Source organism: Lepidochelys kempii, chromosome 6 (assembly GCF_965140265.1).
Source record: "Lepidochelys kempii isolate rLepKem1 chromosome 6, rLepKem1.hap2, whole genome shotgun sequence".
In the NCBI taxonomy this organism is placed as follows: Eukaryota; Metazoa; Chordata; order Testudines; family Cheloniidae; genus Lepidochelys; species Lepidochelys kempii.
In genome coordinates, this window is record NC_133261.1 from 4357118 (window position 1) to 4376062 (window position 18945).

The 18945-nt window shown below is 52.1% G+C and overlaps 1 protein-coding gene across 2 annotated transcripts; it reads right to left on the reverse strand.

Annotated features, from left to right (window-relative positions):
* Nucleotides 1-421: 421 nt before the first annotated feature.
* LOC140912351 (apoptosis-associated speck-like protein containing a CARD) lies at nucleotides 422-5914 on the reverse strand. Of its 2 annotated transcripts, XM_073346603.1 has the most exons (3): nucleotides 5594-5913; nucleotides 3916-3972; nucleotides 422-2865 (listed from the first exon to the last, which is right to left on the reverse strand). In XM_073346603.1, exons 1-3 carry the CDS (start codon nucleotides 5868-5870, stop codon nucleotides 2600-2602), a joined length of 600 nt encoding a protein of 199 aa, XP_073202704.1. In that variant the 5' UTR covers nucleotides 5871-5913; the 3' UTR covers nucleotides 422-2599. The 2 variants fall into 2 exon arrangements, with proteins under 2 accessions (XP_073202704.1, XP_073202706.1); XM_073346605.1 differs by lacking the exon at nucleotides 3916-3972 and having other exon boundaries at nucleotides 5594-5914.
* Between the last annotated feature and the right edge of the window lie 13031 nt (nucleotides 5915-18945).

Below are 18945 nucleotides of genomic sequence, written 5' to 3' on the forward strand. Positions count from 1 at the left end.
CTACAGAGGGGAGAGGTTAGGAGCCACAGAAACAAGTCCTCCCAGAAACCACTTCCACCTGCTGCTCCCATTTCATTTTCCTGTCTGGTGAGTTTTCATTTCAAGCGTGAAGGGGGAGCTCTCCTTGCGCTTTGTGCAGAGAAAGGGGAGCTGAGGGGCTCCAGGCTACCCACTGCTTTAACCCCTGATCTCCCTCCCCCAGCATGTCACTCATTCATCCATGGCACGTGCTGTTCATCCATGCACTCTCTGAACCAGGCCACTCATCCAGGCCGCCCAACCAGACCATCCACCAACCCCACCACCCGCTCATGCCATCTGTCCTCCTCCACCATCCTTTTAATCCATGCTCCTATTCATGCATCCCCACTATCCTCTCGCCTACAGACATTTTGAATGAAAAACAGAGCAGACAGTTACATCATCCTTCTCAGACTGGGAGGCACTTCTAGCTTTATTTGTGGACATAGTTTCTGGTTTTCCATTGTAGAACAAAATATAAACATATATATATATTTAAAAATATAGTTTGGGCAAAATCCCCTTTAACCATGTTACAAGGAGGAGGGTGAAAAATTGTTCTCCTTAACCTTTTGAGGATATGACAAGAAGCAATGGGCTTAAATTGCAGCAAGGGAGGTTTAGGTTGGACATTAGGAAAAAATACCTAACTATTAGGGCAGTTAAGCACTGGAATAAATTGCCTAGAGAGGTTGTGGAATCTCCATAATGGACTTTTAAGAGCAGGTTAGACAAACAGCTGCCAGGGAAGGTCTAGATAATACTTAGTCCTGCCATGAGTGCAGTAGATGACCTCTCGAGGTCCCTTCCAGTCCCCCCAAACAAAACCACCTTGCCAAGAAAACAGGCCCCTGAGTTCATGGCAGCTGGTGAGGAAGGTGGTAAGATGAAGTCAGAGCCTTGGCAGGAATTCTGAAGTTGAATTTGGTCCAGCACAGCGATCCTTTCGGTAGATACTTGAATGAGATCTTCTTGTGGAAAAAGACCGATGTTCTATACACACCGCAGCGTACGTCGGTATGAGTTATGTCTCTCAGGGGCGTGAATAAACCACCTCCCCGAGCGATGTAAGTTGCACGGCCCTAAGTGCCGGTGTGGACAGGGCTATGTCGGCAGGAGAAGCTACTGCCGCTAACTCCTGTCCACTTACAGCATCTACACTAGCCGGGTTACAGTGGCACAGCTGCAAGCTCTGTAGTGTAGCCACAGCCGAAGTGTCTGTGGTGAGACACAGGGGTGGGCGCTAAAGGAACGGGTGGGGGTGCATGATGGATGGGACGCTGGCTGGAGTTCCAGCAGTGGTATATACTAGAGCAGTGGGGTGCGAAGTTTTTTCCGGTTGCGTCCCCTACCCCTTACCATAAATGGAATCGTGTCTTCTCTTCCCCCACCCCCCCACCGCCCCCGTTACTGCACGGCCAAGGCTTCCTCCGTCGCGGGCTGCTTCTACCTTGCAACCAGGCTGCACTGCCAGGGCAGGGCCAATACCTGCCCCTCTCCGCTCAAGATTTCAGGGTTGGGGAAGGTGCCTGCGACAGGCTCTGGGGGAAGATCCAGTGCTGGGTGCAGAGGCTGCTGGGGCTGGAAATTGGCACAGCACGCTGACCCACAGGCTGGGCGGCCTGCTGAGATGAGTCAGGGGGTGGACATGAGCCACCTGGCGTCGACACTCACCTCCCTGCATGTTCCTCCGTGCCCCCCTAGGGGGGAATTTCCCCCAGTTTGTGCATCACTGTGCTAGAGTACAACTCCCCCATTGTCCATGTAGCCACACACCATTTGCTGTAAGACGGTGGTGTCACTGTGGTGTCCAGTTTTCATAAAATCCAGCACATATAACCCACCCCAGAGGCAGCTGCATTTCAGGTATAGATGATTGATCCCTGTGCGGCATTGCCGTGCATCTGTTAATCCGCTGCCATGCTGCACCCCAGAGGTGGCTGCATTTCAGCACTGGGTGAGTGATCCCTGTGCAGAGCTGCTGAGTAGTACCCCCATTTCAGAGCTTGGCAAGCAATCCCTGTGCAGCCTTTAAGCACCTTAGAGCTCTGCTCCATTCTCTTACTGGTATCCCATCCATCATGTACTTACCCTAAAGCCAATAACGGATGTCTACACTGCAATTAAAAACTCGTGGTTGGCCCCTGTCAGCTGACTCAGGCTCACGAGGTTCAGGCTCTTTAATTGTGTTTGTAGATGTTTGGGCTTAGGTTGGAGCCTGAGTTCTGGGACCCCAGGAGGAGGGAGGGTCCCAGAACCCAGGCTCCAGCCCAAGTCCGCACATCTACGCTGCAATTAAACAGCTCCTTAGCCTGAGCCTCGTGAGCCTGAGTCAGCTGATACGGGTCAGCCGTTGCAGTATGGACAGTCCTTAGCGACCACCTCACGGCTGCATCACATCACAGTCTCCCCCATTCCACCAAAGGGAGCACTGGAAAGAGTTTTTTTTACCCTGAAACAATGCTAGCAAAGGGGTGAAAGCACCACCCTACCCAGAAAGCCATGTGGAATCTAGAGCTAGGGTCCTGTGCACCTGGAATGGACGCATGTTTACAAGGAACGTAACTTCTTGGTTGTCTTAATTTCCCTCAAGGTCTTCAATGAGGAACCTATTCTTGGCTTTCAGTGCGTCATAGAACCGGTCCTTGCACGCTTTATTCCAGCTTGGCATTAGCTGATACAGCTTGCGCATTTTCTCCTGGCTGGTGATCCCGGCTCTAATGGTCTGGTACTGCTCGTCGTCCAGAACATTCCCATGAAGCATGTCCAGAATGGGCTCCACATGGGCGGTACGTTCAATCAGCTGCACTCGGTATCGATCGACAAAATGCCCCTCTGGAGAGACTACACACACAAGGTATGAATAGATATTTGCAAACATACTGTTCCATCATTCCAACCAGTACCGAAATACAGCAGACGGTGAGGGCCGGCGTGGCAGATCGTTAACAGCTACGCAACACAGCAGTACTGCTCTTGTAATGCCATGCCCCTGGGTGAGTTGGCAGTAGCAGGGGGACTGAATCTGGGACTTCTTGATCTTAAAGCATTGGCTACCTGAGCTGAAAAACCCACCTCTTAGTCAAGGTTATATCAGGCTCATTAGCCTCCATCTGTGGCCCAGACACCATTAGAGGGGAAGAGAGCACCACACTAAGTGGATTACAGTTGCAGCTGCATCTGGGGTGAGGCACATCGACTGCCTGAGAGCTACACAGTCGTGATGCACAAGAATCACTCGCCCCGTGCTGAACTGCAGCAGCTTCTGGGCTGGGGTCCATCCGCTGTTTAAATGGCAGGGGGCACTTAGGAAAAGTAGACTGTCGTCACCTGGGTTAGGATTTTGCCAGGACCCCCAAATTTACACCCCAATTTATAGAAAGAGCCTGGGAGGCGGGGTGGGGTTAAAGACCACAGGTAAGCAAAGCTTTGGTTTGGTGCCTCCTAGCATGGACACAAGGGGGACAGTTGTCCCCGCTGAATCACCCACATTGCTCCCTGCAGCACAGCGCCCCCTAGTGCCGTGCTGGGATGTTGGAGTCACCATTAACTCCGAAGGGAGAGCGCCCCGTACTGAGCCCTCCACCGCCTCTCTGTAGCAAAGCACCCTAGCACAGCTCTAGCAGAGGAGAGAGCATCCCCTTCTGAGCCCCCTGACCCACTCCCTCCAGCAGAGCACCCCCTAGTGCCACACTAGGGGGGCTGGCGGGGGCAGAGCTGGGCTCTGGATGGCTTGGCAGTTGGCAGGCAGGGTAGAAGGTTTGTCCCAGGAGCTGGGAGGTAGCTCTGGTTGGGGAGGCCGATTGCAGGAGGGTCAGGTCACTCTGCAATGAGACCACACCCCTCAGACTGCCTGGGGAGTGAAAAAGAGCCCGTGAGTGTTTACGGGCTCACCTTCCTTTCCTGTGGCCCCAACGGATGGCACTGGCTGCTGCCCCTCGCCACTGAAACCTGCAGGATTGAGAGGGATAGTCATTGAGTGTCTGAGTCACCCACGTTGTTCCCTAGCACCTCACTGGGGTCGGCACTGCCTGGTAGGGGAGAGTGCCCCCCACTGAGCCCTCCTTCCCCAAGAGACAGACACACAGACTAGGACGGACACACAGAGGCCCACACCGAATGAGAGTGACCGAGAAGCAGAGAGGGATCCAGTTAGACATGGAGACACTTCTGCTTAGACCGGGTGAAGCTCCTCTTTCTAGCTAGCTTCCTGTTCGTAAGTAGGAGAGAGCTCGAGTCTAACGGCTGTGTTGGAGTCTGTGCTACTGGGGCTTCCCTGCTATTGCTCCTTGAGCGAGCTCGATTAAAACTACCTCGGGGACGTCTACACATGCTGCAGTTACACTTCCCCTGATTGCAGTGCAGCTGTTCCCACAGACACCCAGCGAGATATGGAGGGGAGAGTGAGCGACAGACACACAGAGCCCAAAAAGCCCCCCCAGAAGGATCCAGGGAAACTGAGGATAAGACAGATTCACACGTTCAGCTCTTTCGTTGGGATCTGGGATCAGATTTAAACTTTAAATTCCTCATTTCCTGTTGCTTCAATATTTCACAGCACTCCTCTCTGCCTCCTGCCATTTCCCCCCCTACCCATCTGCTTTTAATGGCAGTCATATAAAGGCGTGTTCTCTTTTTCAGTCTGAGTCGGGGGGCATTTGGACTGAATCCTTTGTATTCCACCATGCAACATTGTGCACAGACCAATTAATAAGCAAAGCGGGGCCAGATCCTCAGTCGGTATAAAGTGGTGTAGCTCCATGGAGCGATGCTGAATGACCCCAGCTGAGAATCTGGCCCTAGATTTTGAAACGAGAGGCCTCATGGGCCAGTTTCTCCGCTGGGGTAAATTGGTGCCGCTCCAGTGAAGTTTGCCCTCCTTCCGCAGGGCGTGTAGCAATAAGGAGAAATCAGATGCAAAGCTAGCAAACTGCAAACCCTTCCAGCAAGTTCAGGCAAGGACGTGGAAGTGACTACACTTGAAAGTGAAAGCAAATTTCAAGGGCTCAGAAGAAACATTTTAAACAAGGAGAAAGAAAATGGAAGATTTCTAAAAAAAACAAAGAAGATGCCCCCCCCCCCCCGCCTTAACTCTGTGTGATAAGTTGTAGAGAGAACGGAGATGGCCAGCTAGGGTTGGACAACAGACTTTCAAAACAGAAATCTGGTCTCTGGTGAGCATGCCTATTTGTCTCTCCTGTGGAAAGGGTTGGATGGGACTGTATTTGTGTTGTTCTGTGCACAAGTGCTGCAGGGAGGGGAGAAACAGAGAATAGAGGCAGGACTTACAAAGAGAGAGCGATGCAGTCAGGGGCAGAAGATAGAGAGTAGAGATCATCCTGCAAACTTGGTGTTTCTGTCATTTTCTCTTAGCTGGGGTAAAGCTCCATTTCCTAGCTAGCCTCCTACACGTGAGTAGGAGGGAGAGCTCAGGGGCAGGCTCAGTGGGGCTTCCCTAATAATAATACTGCGCTCTTCTATACAACTTATCATCCATAGATCTCAAAGCACTTTACAAAGGAGTTCAGTATCATTATCCCCGTTAATGCTCTCTCCCTGCCCCGATCCTTACCAGTCCCTGTTGCCTTGCGGAATCTGTCTGCCAGGTCCCGCTCATTGATGTCTGTCAGGAGCTTCACAGTCACCTCCACCGCATACTCCTCCCGATAGTAGCTGATCAGCTTGTCGCACACATCCAGGACATCAGCTTTCTCCAGCCAGCCCCGTGGGATGTTGCTGTAGCCCTCCTTCACTGGGAACACATTCAGCTTGGCCTTGAACCTCTTAAATGCGTCCTGCCCCAGCTCCTCCAGGGTGTCCACGAGGTGATCCCGCACCGTCTTCCCCATCCTGTCTCCTCAGCAGCTGAGCAAAACTGCCAGGGGGGCAGGAACAGGGCTGAGGGAGCAGTTCTTTGCCTTGAGAAGCGATTGGTGCTCAGAAATGGGGCGGGCCGCAGGCAGCCGGATCTGCTTGCTAAAAATGGTCCTGGCTCTTTCTCTGCTTTGTCCTCATTTCCTGGGAATGATTTTTGTCCCAGGGTGCCGATCTAAACCAAGGTTTCAGAGTAGCAGCCGTGTTAGTCTGTATCCGCAAAAAGAACAGGAGTCCTTGTGGCACCTTAGAGACTAACATATTTATTTGAGCATAAGCTTTCGTGAGCTACAGCTCACTTCATTGGATGCAAGTAACAACAAAACACACTCGCTTCTTGGCTGTAACAGATACATGCAGAATCGAAACTCCGGTGCACCTTAGATCCCCAGCCAGCATGAGAAGAGGGTGGTGCATTTGTAAAGCATGTTATCTGCTCCCTTCAGGAGAGCCCCTGCTTGTGCTGCCCTTTGACAGAGGGAGGAAAAGTTGAAAGAACGAGGCATGTTTAGCCCAGAGAAGAGGAGGACTGAGGGGGAACATAATCTTCAAATACGTAAGGGTTGTTATAAAGAGGCCGGTGATCATCTGTTCTCCATGTCCACTGAAAATAGGACAAGAAAGTGGCTTAGTTTCCAGCAAGGGAGTTTCAGGTTCGATGTTAGGAAACACTGTTTTTTTAATGTAACCCTTCTACCCCTCAGAGTTGGCAGCAACAAGGGCTGGGTTCAATATCTAGGGGATCCATTCCAATAACACAATGCAAACCGGCTCGAGCCCCCACCCAGTGACCTGGGACAAATAGATACCACCCCTGCTGGGCGCCTCCAAGAGGCAATACTTCCCCTCTTGCAAGCACATAGTCTGAGTGTAGCAAAAAGCCTTTTAATAACAAAGAGAAACAATGTGGCATTATGTTGGGGAAACACCACCAACAGGATTCATAACACAACCCATGAGCAAAAAAACCCACCCCAAGCAAATTGGGGAATGTCCTTTCCCTTTGGTTCTTGAGTCCAGCAACCCCAAATCACGCAAAGTCCCAAAAGTCCAATGACCGAAAAGTCTCTGTCCCTGGTCAGGGCAGCCCCAGAGTTCAAAAGTTTATCTACAGAGCTTTACCTCCCAACCTGGGTGGAGATGGGGGTGGAGGTAAGAGGCACCGTACATGATCTGAAGCTGACCGCCCCACAGCTCCATAGGCCTTCGCTCAGCTCTGCTCCGCCAGCCGCCCCACGAACTGCTTCGCTCAGCTCTGCGGCCCACATGCAGCTCCTGCCGTCCCATGAACTGCTCCACATCCCACCAGCAGCTCCCGCTGTCCTATGAACTGCTCCACCAGCCTGTCCACAAGGCACTCCAGCCGTCCCGCAAACTGCTCCACAATATATCTTCAGGCTCCCCCACTACTTAACACAACACTCAGTGATTTCAGCTCTTAGTCAGTTCAACTCTTTGGTGAATTCAGCTTGTAGCAGGGAAGCCTCAGTGCTGGTGCACCATTAGCCCAAAGTGAGCTCAGCAGCCTGTAACTAGACTCCTAATGGAATCAAAATTAGCTCTGATATTCCACAGTGGAGAGAGGAGGAAGTGCAATTAGCATGCAAGGCCCTCACCAAGAGGCCCATGCCACCAAGTATTAATACTTGTCCCCAGCCTCTCTCCAGTCACAGAGTTTTGGAACCCATGACCCTTGCCTAGCGAGTGCCACTTAGTTGATGGTGAGTCCCTCCATCATAACAAAAGGCCAAGTACAGTTCCAAGCACAGTTCCCATAATAACAATTTATTCTTCCCGCCCCAATGACAGAGACACTGGGGATCCCACAGCAGCCAAAGTGACCATTTGGGCAGCTATGGCCTCATTCTAGGCGGGGTGGGCGTGCCTATGCAAATGAGATCGGCCCCTGAAGTTCTTTTCCACAACTTGCCACACCTCACCACCAGATGTCAGGGTGGAGCTCATCCTGACACTGCTTACATCAATTCTCTGGATAGTTAAGCTCTGGAAGCAGGGCCGGCTCTAGGCACCAGCCAAGCCAGCAGGTGCCTGGGGTGGCACATTTCCAGGGGCGGCGTTCCGGCCACCCTTTTTTTTCGGGGCAGTAGTGCTCTCGGAGCTGCGCCACTTCGATGGGGCGAGGGCGCCGCGCCCCCGGCCGCAGCAGGAAGGGGAAGCCCCAGCCCCGGGATGCTGAGCTCCCAGGGCCCCGCCGCCCCCTGGGGAGGAGAGGTCGAGTCCTGCCGGGGAGCCGGGGCTGCGCTGCCTTGTGCCCAGGGCTGGTGCAATCACTAGGCGGTCGCCTAGGGTGCCAAGTGGTTGCGGGCGGCCAAAAGCGCGCTCTGGGGCGGCGGTGGAGCGGAGGTGAGCTGGAGCAAGGGGGCGTGGGGAGGGCCGCCTGCAGCAAGTAATGGGGGGGGGGGGTGTGGCACGCAGGGGAACCGCTCCCCGCCCCAGCTCACCTCCGCGCCGCCTCCTCCCCTGAGCACGCCACCCCGCTCTGCTTCTTTCCCTCCCAGGCTTGCGGCACCAATCAACTGATTGGCGCCGCAAGCCTGGGAGGCGGGAGAAGTGGTGTGCTCAGGGAGGGGGTGGAGCAGAGGTGAGCTGGGGCGGGGAGCTGCTGCACGGCTCCCGGGGCCAAGGGGGAGAGAGGGGGTGGTGGGGAGCACCTGCGGGGGGGCCTCAGGGCGGAGGGTGGGGCAGGGAGCTGCCGCAGGGCTGGGGGGGGAGGCGGGCGTAAGGTGGAAGTTTCGCCTTGGGCGCGAAACATCCTTGCACCGGCCCTGCTTGTGCCACCCCATATATCCGGGCTTCTCTGCGCAGGGAGGGGGGGAAAGCCCCTGCAGGCGCTGGGAGAAGATAACATCACGCCCTCCACTTCCAGCGCCGCCTGCGAGCCCCAGCCCCACCTGAGCTTGGGGCGGCAAAAACCCTCGAGCCGGCCCTGACTGGAAGAGGTTACCTGGGGAAGTTGTAGAATCCCCATCCCCAGGAGGTTTTTAAGACAAACAGGGGTGGTCCAGACTCGAGGGTTACTTGGTCCTGCCTCTGCACGGGGGTCATGGGGGGACAACTCTAGGAGCTCTTGAGGTCCCTTCCAGTCCTTCATTACTATGATTTCACTTAAAAAATGTTTGGGTTTTTTGGTTCAAAACAACTTTAGGTGTTTTTTTTTTTAAATTGTTTTTGATTTTTAAAAATGGTTGAAGCTGAAATGAAACATTTCAATGTTGTCAAAACACAATGTTTCCCTTGACCCAATATGGATTTTTTTCCCCAACGTTTCGGTTTCCCAGGAGTTTCACTTTTGCTTTCACCGGAATTTTTCCCTCCCAATTTTTTCAGAATTGCCCGTGAATTGACAAATCCATTATTGGCCCAGGTCCTGACATAATCAAATATTATGGATGGAAAAACAAAGGCAAATAAAATACAGAACCAAGAAAATAAAGAGGAAAAAGAATGAATAAATCATAAAGTCACAAAATAAAACTCCCCAAAAGCAAAACAAACAAATACTCACTCCTGTGAAGAGGCCCCCATGGCTGGAGCTTTATGCCTGTGTACTCTGGATATGTCTACATTTTGAGCTGGGGGTGTGATTCCCAGCTCGAGGAGACTTTCTGAAGTCACCAGGGTGTTAGCGGTCTGGCCTAGCAGGCTGAAGTCTGTGTCGTTGCCCAGACAACTTCCTAGGGCAACCCCTGGGATTAAGTAGGAGCACTTGGCCCATCAGAGGTCCTCAGGGTACTGCCACTCTGGGTTTCTTGGTCGGTACTTCCTGCAGTGCCTACTTCCCACAGTGCTCCCCAGCTGTGCCTCTGCAGACCTGGGTTCTAGTCCCTGAATACTTATATTTACCCCCTATCTTCCCCCCTACATGCCCCTTCAGGGGCATCCCTCCTCTGGGGGGTGCCAGGCTGGCTTTAGTTGGGTGATTCTTGTTGAAACTTTTCTACCAGGTCTGGGGCGTGGAGATTCGTAGCAGGTTTCCAGGAGTGTTCTTTAAGACTATAGCCCTGCCAGTTGACTAGGCAGTACAGTCTCCCCTTCCGCCGTTTAGTGTCGAGGATTGCGTGGACAATAGATTTCTCATGTCCTTGGATCTGGATTGGCAGAGGCGGGAAAGGGGTCCTCTGTATAAGGCTTCAGGAGGGATACGTGGAAAACAGGCTGTACCTTAAGAGATTGAGGGAGCTGCAGTTTGAAGGTGACCTGGTTGATTTGCTGACAGATCCGGCAGGGTCCGAGAAACTGGTGGCCTGGCTTACGGGATGGCCTGTTCATACGGAGGTGCTTTGCGGCAAGCCAAACTGTATGGCCTATTGCGAAAGCTGGACCTTCCTGGTGTTGACAGTCTGCTTGTCGCTTATAGTCCCTTTTCACATAGTTGCCAACTTCCCTTCTGCCTGGTGGGTGCTCGACCGCCACCCCACCCCTGGCCCCGCCCCTGCACTGCCTCTTCCCGCCCCTGCACTGCCCTCACCCCGCCCCCATTCCACCCCCTTCCCAGTAGCGTAGGTGGGGGGGAGCGGGGCAGGAGCTGCTCCCCCACCCAGCACAAGTGGTGCCTTTTTAATTTGTGGTGCCTTTTTAATCTTTACTCAGTTTGGCGGCGCCCCGGGTGTTCGGCGGCGGTTCAGGCGAAGTGCCTCTGAAGACCCGGAGCGCCGCCTGACCTGGCACTGAACGCCCGGAGCGCCGCTGGGTGAGTATAAATGGGTGGCGCCCTTATTATCTCCGCTCCCCCTGTTTTCTCCGCCTGGCTATGCTGGGAAAGTCCTAAGTGCTGCCAAACAGCTGTTAGGTGGTGTGTGTGGGGGGGGGAAGAGCTTGGAGGGGGGAGGAGGCGGGGCAGGAGGAGCTTGGCTGCCGATGGGTGTGGAGCACCCGCTAATTTTTCCCCGTGGGTGCTCCAGCCCCGGAGCACCCACGGAGTCGGCGCCTGGGCCTTTTCATATCTTTGAGGTGGTCTTTAAGTTCTTCCTGAATATGGTGAATTTATTGGACCCAGTCAGCGGTTGTTGGGTTTGGGGAGGCTGCTGGCAAAGCTGGGTGGAAGTGAGGGTGGAAACCGTAACTGGCAAAGAAGGAACTCTGCCCTGTGCAGGTGTGGTCGGCATTTTTATTAGAGAACTCGGCATACAAAAAGAGGGAGAACCAGTTGACTTGATGGTAGTTGACAAAGCACCTCAGGTATTGCCCTATTACTTGGTTCACCCTCTCCGTCTGCCCACCTGTCGGGGGGTGGTATGCAGAGGTGGGGTAAAAGCATTAATGTCCATTAGCTGGAGTGTTTCTTGCCAGAAGTGTGAGACAAAGTGTGGGCTACGGTCTGAGGTGATATGGTCTGGAAGCCCATGCTGTAGGCAGACCACATGAATCACTAGGAGCCCAGCTGTTGTTTCAGCAGAGGGCAGTCTGTTACAGGAGACAAAGTGTGCCATTTTGGTTAGTTGGTCTAAACCAGTCAAGACCGTTGTGTGGCCATCGAGTCAGGAAGTTCTATTATGAAGTCCAGGGTCTGGACGGGGTCTCCAGGGGACCTAGGGGACTGAGAGGCTTAGCACATGGCATCTTGGTGTATGCACACAGGTCACAGGAGTTAATGTAACCCTGGACATCGGCTGCGAGAAGAAATAGGAAGCCGTGTGGAAGGTCTTGAGGAGTCCCAAGTGGCCTGTCAGCTGAGTGTCATGGCGGAGATAAAGCGCTTCTAGCAGGGGGCACCCTGGTGGCACGTATATGCATCCATTGAGGAAGGCGATTCCATCCCGTGTGGTGCATTGCATCTTGGTTCTGGCGGTCATTTGCTCAGGCTGTTCCGTCACCTCCTGGGCTAATGGATTGCCTTGTGAAGCAGACCAGATTAGATCAGATTAGGTCTGGTGTGTTGTGGTACTGAGGAAGTTGTGAGGTTTTAGTAGATAGGGTAGTTCTTGGCTAGGCTCCTTGCCTTTCCCATTCCTGGTTCCTGGGTGATAAGTGATAAAGTCAAATCGAGAGAAGAATAATGCCCCCCCAGAGCTATCTTTGGTTCAAGGCTCATGCCTTCCGCAGGTATTAAAGGTTCTTTGGATCTGGTTCTTTGGCCAGGTTCTCCTGGATGCATTCATGAAGAGCTGCCAGTCCAGGCTGAGACATCACATAGGTAAGGGACCTTCACCCTGGGTTCAGATCTAGGGGGCAGTCAGTCTCAGTGTGAAGGTAGTGCATCTGCGTTCTTCCTTTCAAAAACATCCGTGTAATCCCAATACTTTTCAGGGAGATGGGGATTCAGGCTTGGGAGTGATTGCTTCTGACTAGCTGTTGTCAGTGGAGGCCCCTCAACAGTGCAGTTGTTTCTGATAGGCCACAGGAGCCTGGGACCAAAAGGTTGAGGCCAGCTGCACACTAGGCAGACCCTTTGGCAGTATTCAAAGGGAAAGTTGATCCTCTTTTCTCTCCAACAGATGCAAGGGACGTGCTTCTCCAGCCACGTGGCCCCAAGAATTTGGGGGAAATGTGGGGAATGGATTACGCTGAACCTCCCGACGGCTCCAGATTACAGCCTCAAGGGGTACTGTTTCCTGAGACACTGGCCCCGGGGACAGGAGGCACCCATCTATCATTTCTATGAGAACTGAAGTGGGATTTAAGTGGAGGGGGTTCATAGTGCTCGAGCGGCTTTAGCATCTATGAAGTGATCAGTAGCCCTAGAATTGATCAGGGCCCACTGGGCTTGGCCCCATTTATCGTGCGTAACTCTGTTTATACTTGGAAGTGTGGGGAGGACCCACATGTCCTGGATGGGGTTTCTTTTGAGGGCTGGGGGGGTAGTTCCAGAGCATGGTGTCCAGGCTGGTTCCCCCTGCATGCCCTGGGCTTGCTCATTTCCCAATTCCTCATGGGCCAAGGTTCGCAATGGGCACATGGCAAGGGAGTGTCCTGATGCTCCACTACAAAAACCTAGATTATTGCTCCATTGCTGTTCCTTTTCTTCTTGGGTCAGGTGTCCGTGGCCCCGGTCAACCTGCATTGGTTTGTGGTTAGCCTTGGTCTTTGATGTGAGGTGTGGCTGAAAGATAGCAGGGTGCCCCTACTCTCCTCCTTTCGCTCACAGCTGGTTGTCGGTGAGGAGAGAGAAGAGTGATAAATGCATCCAAGCAGGTTGGAGGGTCTCAGTGTGGGGCTAACTCGTCTTTACTTCCTCACTAAGCCCGTGCCAAAAAATGATGCCGTTGGGCTTCCTTGTTCCACTCAACATCATTGGTGGGTCGCCAAAACTGGGCAGCATGCCAGGCTGCTGGCCCTGGAGCCTTTGTCGAGCGCTTCCCCTGAGCGAGTGTGATGCGGGCTGTCGGATTGCAGAAAGCGTTCGCAGAAAGGCAAAGTTCCAGTCCGTTAACACCAGGCGGCCTCGTTCCAGCAGTGGGGAGGCCCAGTCCAGTGCTTCTCCAGTAAGCAAACTGATCACTCGTCCCACCTCCGCCGGCTTGGTGGGATATGCTCGAGGGTGGAGCAGGAAAAGGAGACCACATTGGCTGAGGAAACCCCGCAACTTCTGGCAGTTCCCATCAAAACGTTTGGGTAGTGATACTGCGGGGCTCAGTTCAGCGAGCAGGGGCCCAACGTGGGCCCAGAGCATGGCATTTTCCTCCCAGGACCGTGCCAGCTGTTTGTGCCGTGTCTGACTTTCTGCAAGGAGCCATGCCTCTTGGGACTGCAGCAGACGGTTCTCAGTTTGGAGTTACACAACCTGCTCCTGGGGGTCCAGTACCCTATGGGGGCCGGTCGGTGGTGGTAGACCCAGCCCTTCCACTTCTGGGAGCCCCTTACCAGGGATATGGGGCTGGGAAAACCGTAAGGGATGGGGCCATAGGTGGTCTGGCCTAGCTGTCACAGCTGGGCTGAGGTCTGCCCACCGGGGACGGGAGTCACCGGGCAGTAGTTGGAGGAATCACAAGGCCAGGTCCTGTGAACAAGAGGCAGGGTCAGAATTAGGCTGGTGTCAGAGACCAGAGATCAGGAGATGAGGTGGAGTCTGGCATTGCAGCAAGCTAAAGTCTGTGTGATTGCCTAGTCAACTTCCTGGAGTTAAGTAGGAGCACTTGGCCAATCAGAGGGCCACAGGGGGGGTCTCTTGCGCAGAGGGTCACTCTGGTACTCTTGCACAGTACTTCCTGTGGCGTTTAAAAGTGCTCCCTGGCTGCAAATCTGCAAGGTCTCCCAATAGCACTGTGGGAATATCAGCCCCCGTCTCCCTCTCCTCCCCCCAGCTTTGCAGATCCTGCTTCTAGTCCCTAGGTCCTTGCAATAGCTCTGATTCAAGTGTAGCCACATCAGTCTGAGTGGCAGTGGGACTGGCCACTCAGTATGTGCCTGTCTGAGACATTATGCATGCCGCTTACTTGCCGTGCTATGACGACACTGTATTCTTAGTGCATTAGCTCAATGAAAGCTCACATGGGGTTTGTCTCCTCAACCTGGGAATTACATCTCCAGCTCAAAACATAGGCGTACCCTGTGTGTGGATGCAGAGGTCTGTCCATATTGATCCCTTTGCAGGATGCAAACTGGAGTCTCCCAATGCATCCAGTTGCCTCAGTATCTGTCTTCTGGATTGTCAGAGGTCTGGGCAGGGGCTATTTTTACCCTTGAGACTTTTAGAGGGCCAGATCTGAACAAATAATATTGATTTGTTGCTCTTATATAGCACTTTACCTCTGTAAAGTACAATTGATATGTATTGATTAAGAGTAACATTACTTATTTCATTTTACAGATGAGTAAACTGAGGACAGGGAAGGGACTTTCCCAAGGTCACACACACACACAGAGTTACCAATAGGGCTAGGAAGAGACACCCAGGAGTCCTGACTCCCAGCCCCCCTGCTCTAACCCAGTAGACCCCACTCCCCTCCCAGAGCTTGGGATAGAACCCGGGAGTTCTGACTCCTCAACCCCACTCACCTTCTAAAGATGGGAATAGAACTTAGGAGTCCTCACTGCCCATTCACAATAATAATAATAATTGTCAAGGTTCCTCCCCCACTCTGAACTCTAGGGTACAGATGTGGGGACCTGCATGAAAACCTCCTAAGCTTACTTTCACCAGCTTAGGTTAAAACTTCCCCAAGGTACAAACTATTTTACCCTTTGCCCTTGGACTTCCACTGCCACCACCAAACTCTAAGTGGGTTTACTGGGAAACGTAGTTTGGACATGTCTTTCCCCCCCAAAATCCTCCCAACCCTTGCACCCCACTTCCTGGGAAAGGTTTGGTAAAAATCCTCACCAATTTGCATAGGTGACCACAGACCCATACCCTTGGATCTGAGAACAATGAAAAAGCATTCAGTTTTCTTACAAGAAGACTTTTAATAAGAGTAAAAAAGAATCACCTCTGTAAAATCAGGATGGTAGATACCTTACAGGGTAATTAGATTCAAAGCATAGAGAATCCCTCTAGGCAAAACCTTACGTTACAAAAAAGACACACAGACAGGAATAGTCATTCTATTCAGCACAGTTCTTTTCTCAGCCATTTAAAGAAATCATAATCTAACACATACCTAGCTAGATTACTTACTAAAGTTCTAAGACTCCATTCCTGGTCTGTCCCTGGCAAAAGCAGCATACAGACAGACATAGACCCTTTGTTTCTCTCCCTCCTCCCAGCTTTTGAAAGTATCTTGTCTCCTCATTGGTCATTTTGGTCAGGTGCCAGCGAGGTTGCCTTTAGCTTCTTCACCCTTTACAGGTGAGAGGATTTTTCCTCTGGCCAGGAGGGATTTTAAAGGGGTTTACCCTTTCCTTTATATTTATGACAATAATAATTAATAATAACCAGAGGGGATCAGAGAAAGAGAATGAGTGTGCATACACACATACTGACCGGGACATTAAGATTGCAAAAGTGAAATTAAGGTAATTCATATAAATAAGAGTCAGAATAAAGCAAAGTTAAAGAATAACTTTGACTCTGTCCCTTTGTGAGCCTGCACTATGATACAGGGCAAAATCTGAAGGTTATTTTGTTCTTAGTAAGTAAGTGTAAATCCAGAGTGACTGCACTGAATTCAGTGGCATCCAAGCTGGATTCTGATTGCAGTGACCCCCGTGTAACTCTGGAGTCTCAAACCCGTTTTCATTTAGTGTTGGTGTAAGGGATATATGGAACAGAAGACAATAATAAAAAAAAAAGTTCACATCATGTGAGACACTATCTATGGACCCACAAACCAGCCATTCAGTAGCAGAGCCAGAAATAGAACCCAGGAATCCTGAGCCCCCCTCCAGGGCTTTAACGATGAGGAACTCTCCCTCAGCTTAGCAGGCACTGAAATTGAATGAAAATAATGCTTTGTTTGCATAACGGCAAGACACGCGGTTAATTTACTTCCCTCTACAAAGGGAAACCATTATTTTGAAATCCAGCCCGTCAAATCCTGTGGCACCTTTGGCATGGCAGATGGGGCGAAGGAGCCTGCTAAGCTGGCAACACCGGCGGGGCACAGAGAGAACCTCTGGCTAAATCTCTGCAGTTAGCCCCCCGGAGTCCTGCTCAGGCCCCAGCTCCCTCCCACCTGTCTGTGCCTCTTCATTACACTCAAGGGCCCAGTCCCTCAACTTTCAGACACCCGCCATGCACACGGATTCGCTGCCTCCCTGGAAGCAGTGCCCCCCGGTTCACTAGCTTCACCTCAGTTCAGCGCTCTCCTTAGCCGACAGCGCTCAGGTGTCTCTAGTAAAACCAAATCGTTTATTTGATAAAGATTCAAATAGACGCAAGTATAAGGCGTACAAACATATGGTTACAGATCAAAGAAAAATATAAAATGCAACCTGGCAAGTTCCTTTCTCGTGCACCGTGCTTGTCCAGTCGAGAGAGCTGGGAGACGCTCATGCTGGCAATGCGCTGCCTCCCTCGTGGGTGCTGTCTTGTGCCTTTCTTTCTCCTATTATACCATTCCTGACCTTTTGTCTCTTTCCATAAACAGGGTGTCTCCTTAACTTCAGTTTGCCCCTATTCAGGGTCTTTTTCCTGGGCTCTTTTGTGCTGAGTCAAGGCCCAACCCTTCCCCTTGTCGACGCAATCACCTGGTCTAACCCTATTCCGCTGCACTGCACGCTGAAGCATCAGGAATGGAGTCCTGGTTCCCAGTTCCCAGTCTGGTCTAACTCACTAGATCGGCTCCTTCCCAGAGCTGGGAATGGAGTTTCATAACTCCACCCCGTCCTCTCCCTGAACGGAGGTAGAACCCGCAATCCAGTGTGACTTTTCCAGCTCCTTCAGCCCAGTAGGCCCCACTCCCCTCGCAGAGACAAGAACCACGTCACGTCCTAATTCCAGATGAGTCACCTGGCTGCGTGAGGGTATGATTTCTCTACAAACACCGCAACGGCACTGCTCTAGACATCAGTGTGGACACACACGACAGCGACGGCAGAGGGTCTCCTTTGGCTGTAGTTAATCCACTTCCCTGAGAGGCGGTCGTTACGCTGATGAAAGAATTCTTCCATCTGCCTAGCGCTGCCGACACCGGGGCTTAGGTCAGCGTAACGGTATTGCTCAGAGAAGTGGATTTTTCATATTCCTGAGTGACATCGTTGGGTCGACTTAACTTCTTCGTGCAGACCTGGCCTGAGTCCATCACCTGACATCAAGGACTGTTAAAATCTTCTGCCCCTTGACACTCCTGGGTAACCTGTCCTGGTGAATGTTTGTGTAGTGACAGTGGGTGGCAGCAGGACTCCTGCAGCTCTGACTGGGAGAGGAGTACGGTTAGAGCTGGGGGGGGGGGCAGGGGGAGTCAGGACTCCTGGGTTCTATTTCCTGCTCTGGGGAGAGGAAGGGTGTTTAGTGGTTACAGCAGCCAGCTAGAAAATAGAAATTGCCAAATCAACATACCCCCCTACCCCCAGTTCTCACACCTCCCTACTGAAACCCCACACCCAAGACTTCCTCAAATGTTCAGAGATGGACTTTGCAGTGTGAGCTGAATATAAATGGATTCCTTCAAACCAAGCTGAGCAGGAGTGAATTCCAAAGTCATAGGTTCCCCTCAGAGATTGCTCTGCTGGCAGCTCGGTCTCTTTAACACCTCTACCCGTCACAACGGTGGCCAGTTCACACAGGGTTTTAATAACAGACATTATATTCATCTGCCGTGAGGAGGACATGGTGGAAATGAGGCCTCCCGCTGGGAAAAATGAAGATCACCAGCTCAATGTAATGCATTTAGACTGCACTGCTGGCTACTAGTGTATTAATATTTTTGCCTTTTGATCTAAGGGACTTGCTGCCTATCAATCTTAAGGATTTACAATACCCCAGTTTCCATAGTGTCTGAGCACTTCCTAATCCGTTCATCCTCAGGTAGGGAAGCACAGCTTTCCCCATTTTACAAATGGGAACTGGGGCCCAGAGAGACTAAGTGACATGCCCAAGGTCAGACAGGGAGTCGGTGTCAAAGCAGGGAACTGAACCCAGGTTTTCCAAGTCCCAGGCTGGACTGGGAGCAGGAATTGAAGCCCAGAAAGACAGTTGAGGAGTCCTAAAGTTTTTCCGCCTTTCTTAGGGGCTCTCAGCCAAGCCGCTACTGCGGCACACAGGCAGCAGGCTGCCACTGACAGGGTTCCCAGACCTACCTAGTGGGAGCTGCTCAGATGTCATGAAGTTTGACCAATGAGCTACCTTTCTGGTCACACATGGGCGGAGTTAATTCATTCCCCCGCTCCAGTTTACTGGGCCTGCTGCTTCTCAGACTGTCCAGTTGTGTCCTGGGTTGTGCTTTGCTCAGGGTTTTTCATACCGCTGCCCGATATTTCCTTGAAACACAGGTGCTCTCTATTGGCAAAATCTTCAGTCGGGGTTGCTCAGGTGTTCTGCTCTCTTGCATTGCTTTGCCAGCTTCTTTCCTGGAGCCTCCATGTTATGACTCACCCTCTCCTTCGCCTTTGATGGCCTGCAGGGATCGCTTTTTTTGTCCTGCTGAATCAAAGCATCAGGCAGTTTCTGCTGAGCTAGAGTTTGCCCTCATGGCCTCAGGACATCAGCTGTCT